Source organism: Pollachius pollachius (assembly GCF_949987615.1).
Source record: "Pollachius pollachius genome assembly, chromosome: 14".
NCBI classification, from domain to species: Eukaryota; Metazoa; Chordata; class Actinopteri; order Gadiformes; family Gadidae; genus Pollachius; species Pollachius pollachius.
In genome coordinates this window covers 15,386,942-15,398,618 of record NC_136947.1, presented here as the reverse complement: position 1 = coordinate 15,398,618, position 11,677 = coordinate 15,386,942, and the positions used below count along the sequence as shown (strand labels likewise).

The window sequence follows — 11,677 nt, the reverse complement described above, 5'->3', positions numbered from 1 at the left end:
CTTTAGAAAAATGACTCGCGGCTCTTACAGAAATATATTCCGGGAAGTATTGCAATTGGCTGCGAGCTTGGGTTCCCACACACGGGATAGCAGCTGACTTTAATTCAAGATGCCTTGGACACAGAGCTGACTCTGGGCCAGCGGCGGTGAGGAGACAGCGTCCCCGTAACCCCGCTGTGAACCCCGCTGGATCTCAGAGCCCTCCTCCTATAGACACTCTCAATGAGTTAGGCCTACATGATTTACCGGCCTCAGCGCGCTCAGGGCCCGGAGCTGGCTCATGGAAGAGGAGTGTGGGCCACATCTCTCATTAAACAGGGGAAGCATAGCCTCTCTTTGACAAATCTCTCATTGTTGTGGAGAGACTGATTTGATAATCAAATTCCGTGTGGCTGATACTCACATTGTGTTCTTTTACATTTCCCCGTCTACGTGCACGGGACACAACGCTGGCATAGATGTTTAGGAAAGACAACAAAAGAAAATAGACAATCTGTGAATTTCTTAGAAATAAAGTTGGATATATATAGAGACAGCTCTAAAGAAAAAAATAACAAGACTAAGCTATGCTCAGCTCTTGATTAAAGATGTGTTGGTCTGAGCATATCTGCTATATGAGCCTCTAAGCCTTGTTTATTCTGGCCCATTGATATGCAATCTCACATAACATACCTACATTGCCAAACTATTCCTTAGTACAGTAAAACCAATGGATGGTTAAAAGTACCGGTGGTGTCATCCACCTCCCGATATAAATGAAGTTGGCCTTTATTTTAAACGCTTCAGTCTGGCCACAGCCGGAGATCTGTGTCAGCAGCACTCACACTCCTGTCCTCAGGAGAGCCGTTATTTAAATCACACAGAGGCACCGAGCCAAGCGCCATGCGTACACCTTCAACACGGAGCCCCATAAATAGACCCCGGCATTATAATAAAGCTACTGCATCATCCCCACCTCTTTCATGTGAGCATGTACCGCCTGCTGATAGAAGACGATGTCCCGCACAGCGCCGCGAGCGCACCGGGGCTACGTGGCCCAGACAGTGATGTAGCTCCACGCTCCCGTCGGGTCAAGAGGTGGAGGTTTTTCAGCTGTAAATGTTTTTTAAGTTCTCTCTATTCCCCAGAACGAGAGCCTCTGTTCTCTGCTCTGAGCTCCTGAGCACTTCTGCTCCAAGAAAGACTCTTCCCCTACGCCTTCCTGGCTTTATCTTCCATGCACGTGTAGGAGCACGCACACACACACACACACACACACACACACACACACACACACACACACACATACACATACATAAGCACACACACATACCCACACATACATAAGGACACACACACACACACACACACACACACACACACACATACGCATACATAAGCACACACACATACACACATACATAAGGACACACACACATACACACACACACACACACATACATACATACACACATAAACACAAACACACTGGGCACACACACATGCATGCAAACATACACCTGCACACACAAACACACATATGTGTGAGCAAATGTACGTACCTGTAAGAGCACAGACACATGCATGCACACACATACACACATGCTGAAGCACACACACATTCACGCACACATCCCAGTCACACAGTGTCACAAACACACACACACACACACACACACACACACACACACACATGCAGAGACACGTGTTTCCACGCAAGCATTTACCTAAATACACACACGGATCAGATATCACGGGATCACAGATCATAGCTCCACCCATTTCTATAACTCTTGACTCCCATGCTTCAAGGAAGACACTCCCAGTGATGAGCCAGACTAACAGAAATAGAAGCTGCCTCTTAATAAATCTGATTTACAATATATAGTAACATTAATCTGTAACATTGAATACGGACATCTCTTCTGATCCATGTTTGGAATTGTCATCTAACTTTGCTGAATATGTGTGTACGCTAAATCACATCCTCAGTGCTAAAGGGAGGTGTGTTATAACATCCCCTGTGTTGACTAGTTTCCTGTGAGTGAGTTGGTTATTGTTGACTGGTGGTGTGGGGGAGGGGATACCTTACAGGCTTGTGAGGTCATTACGGCATTATCATCTTTGTGATAAGTGCAATGAAATCGTTTGATTGAACACAAATCTGAGTCAACAAGTCTTAAGCCCTTTTTGCTTTCCAGGGACTATGTCACGAGACAACTGCCGCCAGGCATAAAAACACACCTTCTTGCCTAGCAAAGAAAACAATCTGTTGCCACTCCGGTTGAACTGCACTCGCTGCTATATGGCTGCTGGTGAACTTCCTGTCAGCCGTCTGCAGAGCTGAGTCAGTGATCCCATCTCTTCCGGAAGTCAGGTCCAGCAATGCCGGCGCTGCTGTGGTTTGAAAGCCACTGTGGAAAGATCAACGTTATCCCTCCTGGGAGACCCACTGTGCTGCTGGGTTCTGCTTTTTCTGCTACTGCTCTGCTGCCCGTTGGCCAAACAGCCGCCAGGCCTGTAGTTTGTCCCCAGTCAGTCAGCCATCCAGCCAGCCAGCCAGCCAGGGCAGGCAGGCAGAGAGCCAGATTGCCTGGCCTGGCCATTCCGTGTTGTTTAACTTGGCGGCCTCGAGGAAATAAACTTTTTTTTGTTGTTGTTCTGGTCTGTGTCTCTCTCTCTCTCTCTCTCTCTGTGTTGGACGGAATGGTTATCTACATCTTTTTGCACTGACCCCCATTTTCTACCCTGATCTCCCCTGTTGAAAACATGTCCTTTCCTCTACTCGTCTAGTCATAACTGCACTTTGGGACCCTATTCTTACTCTTCTTCTTTGGTTGCAACGAACCAAGCTGAAACATATACTGCCGGCTCACCTCCACATTATACATCACTGGGGAGCGCACGATTCGTCTCTCGGTGACCTCTTAATGTGTGTGAACACTGTTGCGCTGGTGACCCTTGACCCCGTTGAACATCTATTCCAGCGGCAAGGGGAGAGGAGGAGGAGGGGGAGGAGGGGGAAGAGGAGGAGGAGGAGGGAGGGAGGGAGGAACTCTGTGATGTTGTGTTTATAAGTCCTCCCTCGCAGCACTATGGATACTGAAAAGCAAAGCTAGCGCTGTGCCATAAATATCCCCAAAGCTGATAAATATTTGCTCATGCCTATAAAGTTTAAAGCATTAGGTGCTTCAATTGTCCCAGAGGGGGGTTTGGAGTTCCTCTTGCTCGGATACACCTTGATTTTGCCAAGTTCTGTTGTAATGTTTACCGGCACAAAATGGCGGCAGGAGCTTTCTGAACCGACATCAGAGTCGTAAAGACGAACCCTCGTGGGGCGGGGACACACTTTGACACAACACGCACACTACACAATCACCAACCGCTGACCTGTGGACAGGGGTGGCCATAACGGATAACGGTTTTCGATAATGAGAGCAAGAATAACGACAATATTAACACACACACTCGCACACAAGCACAAACCCACACTCACACACACACACACACACTCTCGCTCTCGCTCACTCACACACAAACACACACACACATACACATACACCCAAACACAGACACACACAAACACACACACACACACACTCTCTCTCTCACTCACGCAAACAGACACTCTTACACACACACACACACACACACACACACACACATACACACTCACAGACAAGCAGGCACACACAGACATACACTCTCTATCTCTCGCTCACTCACACACACACACATACACACACACAAATTCCAGGTCACATTCAAATAAACTCATCCATTACCTCTCTCTTTCTCTCTCTCTCTCTCTCTCTCCCTCTCAAGGCACACAGGGGCACAACAAGCAACAAGAGCTCGCTGAACTCTGAACGGTGAGCCTGGCTCTCTCTCTCTGTGGAGCCTGGTACATTCCTCAACACTCAATAAACTCGGCTAACTCAAGATGTCAAAGAGCAGGCAGATAAGGCTAATCCCCGCACATAAATCTCACCGTCTCTGAAAATCTCAATTTCATCTAGTGACGGCAGTACTCAAGAGGTCACGTTGCGCTCCAACACACTGAACACTGGGGCAGGTGCTTGGCCCGGACGGCTCATTGGGGACCCAGGAGAGGTGGTCCTTCCTTCCTGAAGGGACGAGGGGCTAGGGTCCGCCGTCCTGCAGTGAAGCACCTGACTAGGGCTGGTCTGCGTGGAAGTACAAGGGGCTGATTTACTGGAAGCAAGAGGGAAGAAGCAACACACTCCAAGTCAATTTACAACTTAATCCCGACTCGTTTAAATCTGTACCTCCCAACGTCTCTGGATAAATATATCAGATGTCTGATGTTCTTAGCAACGCCGGCCACAGTTAATTATTTGAAAATACATAGGAAATCCTCTTCACATATTAGCTGATAAGATCTGTTGTTTTTGCTTTGCTCACTTTCCTCTGGTGAAGAAGAAAAAGCCCTCAGTTGAACCAGGCCAGCCTTAGCTGGAGCGTTGAGAATGTATGCATTTGTCTTAAACAGAAATAGTCCATGGCAACTTCTACAAAAAAGGATAAATAACTTATTTAAAATAGAGGATGGCGGTTTAAAAATCGCTTGTGTCACCAGAATGATTTATTAGAAACAATTTAAATAAACTATTTTTTTAACTGTCTGAAAACAAAACAAAAAAGCAATACAACACAATTCAAAGCTAAAATAAACCTTATGTTTAATACAAATAAATAAGTCCAGGAAAATGGCAGGGCCCTATATGGATGACACAATTGTAAAATGCATTTCTATACACCAGTTTCATAACAGCTCTTCGAAAGGCAACACTCCTCCCGTTACAGACTAGCCAACACATGACATTACAGCCCCAATACATTTAACCTTCACACATATTGCTATGGGCCTACCTTGGCCGCCAGTCACTTTGCTCTAAAGCAGCCATTCAAACAGCTTTTGTGAGTTTCCATGGTTATCAACAGGCCTGAAATCTTTGGTTCTTTTCTTTTTTTTCTTTTTTATGATGGGGTGGGGGATTATTCATGAGATGTTTACTATCAGTATGGACTGATGATTCTTTGATTGTAAAAAGCTGTTTCAATTGCATAAACATAGTCTAAATAACAGAACATGAGTTAGCTTTGAACTTGTTTTCACTTAAATGGTGTAATACTGTCCACTATTACAAGTATTAAGTGTAACAAAATGCCCAGGTATGAAGAAGATTTAGGTGCATTAATCTTAGTCTGATTTAGTTTGTGTGTTTTTGTGTGTTTGTGTTTGTTGGTGTGTGTGTGTGTGTTTGTTTGTGTGGTGTTTGTGTGTGTTTGTGTTTTTCAACTCCCCTCCTCTTCTACACACTTTCACCAGTTACAAACAGACGACTAATAAATTTGAAAAAAGTACCTTCATATTTCCCAAGAGTCCACAATGTTTGAATATCAAAACTTTTCTAGATTTCATAAGCGGCTCTTTTCAGCAAACAATTACACAACGAGACGAAATGACATTGATTGCCCTAGTCTTCAATACCCTGTGTAGACCAAAACTGGTTTCAGCCAGATAACGTAAGAGCTATTAGCGGTAAATGGGCAGATAAAAAAAAGATTGTTCTAATAACCACTCATCAAAAAAAGAAAAAGAAAAAAGACATTCAAACTGTTTTTTTTTTTTACTTCTACGCTATAATTATATCTTTATTAACAATCATTGCCACATATTTAACAATGGAAGATTTATAAATACTTTGATTCATGGAAAGTTGTCTCGGTTTTTTGTAGTTTGATTCCAGTTGCAGAAAAATAAAATACAAAATAAAAATCTGAATTTCCTTTGAGGTTAGTGTCATGCCTCTCCGAGCACCGGTCATTCCATCCAATTAAATTTTTCTCGTTTTTATCGTTTCGTTTTGGTTTCTTCTCCAGAGTGGGAAATCCATTAGAAAAGTCACAAAGTGGTCTTTCGATGCGGAACTGAGAGTTGACTCTGCGTCATAGAAGAGAAGAACGATAGATCGAACATGGAGAGGTCCAGAAACCGTCCACTGGACGTCCCCGGGGTAGAACAAATATCACCTGCGTGGCTTCTGTCCAAAAACATTGTCATAGGGGCCCCACGCGTGACGTAGCGCAGTTCTCCACAACATTCTGGACGAATACAATCCCCAGATATTCCACTCTTGAGTCCCGGGTGGAGGAGGAAGCGGAGGATCGGCAGCAGGAGGAGGAGCAGGGGGGGAGGGGTTGATAGGGTTGGGTGGTGGCAGGTGTGTGATGAAGGTCACCCATGAAGGACCACCAGCCCCTCCCCATGAAGGACCACCACCCCCTCCCCTGCGGCTTTCTCTTCTCCGCCCAGAGGTCGGCGGGGGGTGTTGGGGGCTATGGGCTTTATCGGGGGGGGTGGGGTACGGCAACGCTTTTGATGCCCTCGAACACCCCACCCTATCGCTGCCCCTCCCCAGACCCCCAGCAGAGACGCGGGGGAGGGGGGCGGGGGTGGGGGCTCAGGCCAGGGCCATGGGGCACCAGGGCTCGCCTCTCACGGAGGAGGCCACGTCGGAGGGCCCGGACAGACCCACGCTGGTGTACAGGCTCTCCTGGCCCGGGTACTTCCCCCCGGAGAGGGACACATCACTGGAGCCCGACAGCACTGAGGAGCTCACCTGAGAGACCAAAGGGGGGGAGGATGTTACCAAGGTTACAGCACACGCTGGGTATTAGTACACGCTGGGTATTAGGACACGCTGGGTATTAGTACACGCTGGGTATTAGGAGACGCTGGGTATTAGGACACGCTGGGTATTAGTACACGCTGGGTATTAGTACACGCTGGGTATTAGGAGACGCTGGGTATTAGGACACGCTGGGTATTAGGGCACGCTGGGTATTAGGACACGCTGGGTATTAGTACACGCTGGGTATTGGTACACGCTGGGTATTAGGAGACGCTGGGTATTAGTACACGCTGGGTATTAGGACACGCTGGGTATTAGGACACGCTGGGTATTAGTACACGCTGGGTATTAGTACACGCTGGGTATTAGGAGACGCTGGGCATTAGTACACGCTGGGTATTAGTACACGCTGGGTATTAGGACACGCTGGGTATTAGTACATGCTGGGTATTGGTACACGCTGGGTATTAGGAGACGCTGGGTATTAGTACACGCTGGGTATTAGGAGACGCTGGGTATTGGTACACGCTGGGTATTAGAATACACGCTGTGTATGAGTACAGGCTGGGTATTAGTACACGGTGAGGGGTGGTTATTCCGTGATTAAGGGAATGGGGTTCAGAGACTACAGAGTTGTTTGTGCTAACCCGGGACTGAAAACATTGGTGTGGAGCTACAGTTCAGAGTTATCATCAATAGCATTCGGTACATCCATCCCCATGGTGAACACTGTTCCCATGGATCTTGTTTTTAACAATCATTTCAAATTTATATATATATATATATATATATATATTTATATTGCAATGATGGCAATAATATTGCCATGTGTATATGAATATATTTATATCTATAAATACATAAATTTAGTGGGATTATAAATATATGTACCTTTTTTTTAAGTAATTATTTATGTTTTGAGTGGACAAACAAATAAAATAAAAAGGTGAGTGCTTGTGGCTGTTGAGTGAGTTAAGACAAGTCAAATAATCAAATCGTATTAATTGGCGCAAATATTCGATATTTGTAATAGAGTGGGCCTGCATATCAAACCGATCTAATAAGAGCCGATCTTACCCCTGACACCTGGGTGGACGGCGAGTTGTTCTTGGAGCAGTCCTCGGAGTTGGAGGAGGAAGTGGAGGTGGGGGTCATGGGCACCGTGCTGTTATTGGCTGAAAGGATAAAACACAAGAAAGGTCAGTCTGTCGTTCAGGTGGTTGCAAAATATAAAACCTCGGCGCTGGCGAACAACTCGATGTTCTTTTGAAATGTAACATTAAATGAAATGCTTACAGGATGAACCCTTTGATTTATTCAAGGTTTTGGGTTTTCTTTTCCTCGTCTGTATCCCTTCTTTCTTCATGGCGAGGGGCCGAGGCACCTGTAGAATACAATACAAAATACTGGTTGAAAATTATATAAAATAAAAATATACAAAATTGTATTCAACTATCAAATATAGCAATGCATTTTTTTAATTGACGTGTGTTCGTCCTCATAACTGATAAAAAAACATATGTGGCGGAAGCTCTGCACTCACGCCGTGTAACTTGGTGTATAGTCCGCAGGCGTTGCACACCGGCTCTCCCTCCGCGTTCCTCCGCCACAGGGTGGTCGTGCTCGTCTGGCAGTTTGCGCACGAAAGCCCGATTCTCCTGGAGGAGGACTGGGGAGAAGAATAAGCAGAACATAAAGATGGATTCGGGCAGAACCACTGCGAGGAAGGCAGTGATACCCCGGGACGTCTCAGGCCTACTGACTAATGGGATCGTTGGCTGCGACCCAAAAGCTCTTTAAATCATTTAGGAAGAAAGCGATGGCTTTAATTTGGGTTTCGTTCGGTTATCTTTCCCCGAAGTTCCTAACAATAATACTTAGTTACGTAACAGTAGGCTAAGGCCATTTAACACAACCGTAAGTGTGATTATTTCTAAGGGCTGTTTTATCAGGGAGCTCAGGCCGGCCTAAGAGCTGCGCATTGTTGTGCGTAAAGGCGCCAGGAAAATACCCACATCCAAGAAACCCCCCTTGTGCCAGGTCAACATTATTCTGAACGAGGGCCATCCTAATGGGAACTTCCAAGCCTGTTAGGAAAACTTTAATTCTACACGAAAACAAATTTGTTTTGTTAATGAATTGGGAAATGGAAACGAGTAATAACGATGATTCCAGCCCGAATACAGGCCTGCATATTTTAAGCGATTACCCTCAACCCCCGCACGCTTTGAGGTGATGAGGTAGGACATTGAGGTGGTCTATCGAGCTGGGATGGGGCTTACCATCCGTTTCTGTGGTTTGATTAAGGGTCGGCTGAGGCCGTTCATCTTGCTGTACAGGCCGCAGGCGTTGCACAGAAAGTGTCCGGTGCCGTCGCGTCTCCATAGCGGCGTGGAGATGGAGCCGCAGTTCACACACTCCCGGCCTTCTCCCATGTCGTCGAAACTCTCTGAAATCACACAAAAAAACAGGAATTAATTAAAATAGTACACATCAGGCACCTCAGGGTTTGTGAATTCATCCTTACCAGATTGTACGATGGAAGTGATAGATATTCTAATCAGATATACATTAGTAGTTCTGTTTTTGCATCAGGGAGATTTGTTTTTGATATATTTTCTCCTGACTTTATTGGAGGCTGAATAGAAATGAAAAATGGCAGTTTGACAGAAAACGAAGTATCTAGGTTATTCTAATTATTTTTTGTGTGCAATGACTAGAGTTCTAAATACATGCATTCATTAACATTAAGTTGTAATAGATTATAACAATACACACCACAGTAATGCACCCAATATGAACGTAGGTCTATATTTGCTCTATTTATGTCTACATTACGCTTGAACTAAAAGGCCCTGCAGTTCCAGACTTTCCACAGCGGACAATTTAATAAAAAAATAATGAATATAATTAAATCGAAATAAAAAGCTCCATACCTCCGTTGGGTCCTCGTATTAGAGACGTCGCGGAGCCCCTGTTCTGCAGCGTGTGCAGCATGGGGTTGTCGAAGGGCCCCCCGGGCCACGGGGAGGACAGCTGGGACGGCTGCGGAGCAACGTAGTGCGAGTAGGGGCTGGGGTAGGATCCGGGCAGGGCGCGGGACAGGCCGTACTGGTCCCGGCCGCCCACGTTCAGCGGGTTGGCGTAGCCGCTGTCCCGGGACACGCCGTTGTTAATGGGCGGACTCGGGGAGTAGTGGAACCGATTGGACGCGTGCGGGCTCCCCGTGGAGTACGACGGGCTCTCGGGGGTCGACTGCGACCACACAGAGTGGCTGGCCACGGCGTGGCTCGGCTGACTCGAGCCGCCGGCCTGTAGGTACGACAGGCTGGGGATCATGGGACCCACCCGGGAGCTGGGCACGTACACCGGGGAGTTGGGGTTGGAGTGCATGTAACCGTTGGAGGAGATGTCGTATCCGGTTTGGCTCTGGGCCGCCGCGATGGCGAGTGTCTGATACATGTCGGCCGGGTCCACGAGCAGGCCCGTCTTAGGCCCTCCGCCCGACAGCACCAGCTTGTTGCCCTGGTCTAAGTCCGTGAACAGCGGGAGGTCCTCCGAGGCGGCGAGGCCGTTGGCGTGGTGGTGGTGGTGGTGGTGGTGGTGGCCGAAGTGGACGTAGGAGTGTAGTGATCGGCCCTCGGAGCGGTGCCGGTGTCCCAGCGCCACGTCCAGCTCGCTGGGCGGCTGCGGGGCGGCGGGGGAGCGCAGGTCCTCGGTGGAGGGGTGCGCCTCCCCCCTGCTGTCCTGAGAGTGCAGGTAGCTGTGCTCAGCCGGCGGGGACCCGGGGCTGCTGACTTCTCGCTTGACCATGGACCAGCTGTTGTCACCCAGCTCCATCCAGGGGCAGTGCTGATACACCGTGATGTTAGAAATAGTGAGGGCTCAGTTTCCCCTGGGGAAAGGAATGAATAAAAATTTTAAAAAAAAGCGTTAAAAGCGTCACGATTGGGGGGGGGGGGGATACTTCAAGGCAAAAAAGATGAACCCACTCCAGAGATGCCGATCTTTGAGTGTTATTGCGAATGAGAGCGACAGATAGATCAAACCGAGGTTAACATACCAAACTAAATGCATCATCATCATCATCCTCAACTATCGTCCCACACAGTCCCAGCCGGGACCCGTTCCCCATGGAAGCACACTTTGATTGGTTCATTTAGAAACAAATATCCACTCTAAAGTTTAAAAATACCAGTAAGAATATATAGATACACAGGGTCCCAGTTTTCTTCCCCCCGAGAGGGGAATGGCAAACGATTTATCATTGACTCGGTACCACAAAACTAAATAAAGTGCAGTAAAGCGCTTTCTAACGCACCATCCACGTCCTCCCTGCTCCGACCGCCTCATAATTACACCCAAAACACACACCGCCGGTGATAGGAAACACAACGCAATATGTCTTGGAAGCAAAGAGATAGCCTCATGATAAGGCTCATAACAGATAAGACCCAAAGGAGGGCTAGTGATAAAACAATACCCCTAAATGATTTAGGTACTCCGCCGCTGGACCGCAGGACAGATGTTGACCAGTCCGCCGGCGGGACAGCGTGGAGAGGAGAGAGTTTTAAAGTTATAAAGTTGGAGCTGTATCCCGACCCAACACGTACCTGTTAGTTCTATGGCTCCATGGGGTCGCGAGTTTAAAAAAAAAGTTTGCAATAGTGTGCAGTCGTAGCTCCAGGAGATAATGAAAACGTCGGGAGGCTCTAGCGAGGCTTTTGAGAGGAGGCGCTTCTGGCGGCCGGAGAGGCGATCAGCCCTGCGGACCAATCAGAACGCTGCTGGGGGGGCCAGCCTCAGCTCAGCCCTGAAGCCCATCGGGATGAGGACGAGAGTGGATCAGGGTCTTGAATCACAATAAGTTGCCAATGTAATCACGATTCTCGTCCTCTTTCGTTGTTTTCTTTGGGGACAGCACGTTTAAGCAGACTGAACAGGGAAACAGTTCTCATTGTTAGTGTTAGCGTTGTTTTGCATACGGAGGATTTGCATTCATGCCGACCAGGAAGGCGCTGCACAGCATTCCGCTTTGT

At 47.4% G+C, this 11,677-nt stretch overlaps 1 protein-coding gene across 1 annotated transcript; it reads right to left on the bottom strand.

The window, feature by feature from the left end:
• Positions 1–6,467: 6,467 nt before the first annotated feature.
• Positions 6,468–11,316, bottom strand: gata6 (GATA binding protein 6; the record flags this gene model as incomplete). The annotated part of the gene is made up of 7 exons (XM_079750277.1): positions 11,252–11,316; positions 9,575–10,533; positions 8,921–9,087; positions 8,182–8,307; positions 7,935–8,022; positions 7,716–7,813; positions 6,468–6,626 (listed from the first exon to the last, which is right to left on the bottom strand). Exons 2-7 carry the CDS (start codon positions 10,476–10,478, stop codon positions 6,468–6,470), a joined length of 1,542 nt encoding a protein of 513 aa, XP_079606403.1. The 5' UTR covers positions 10,479–10,533; positions 11,252–11,316.
• Positions 11,317–11,677: the final 361 nt, after the last annotated feature.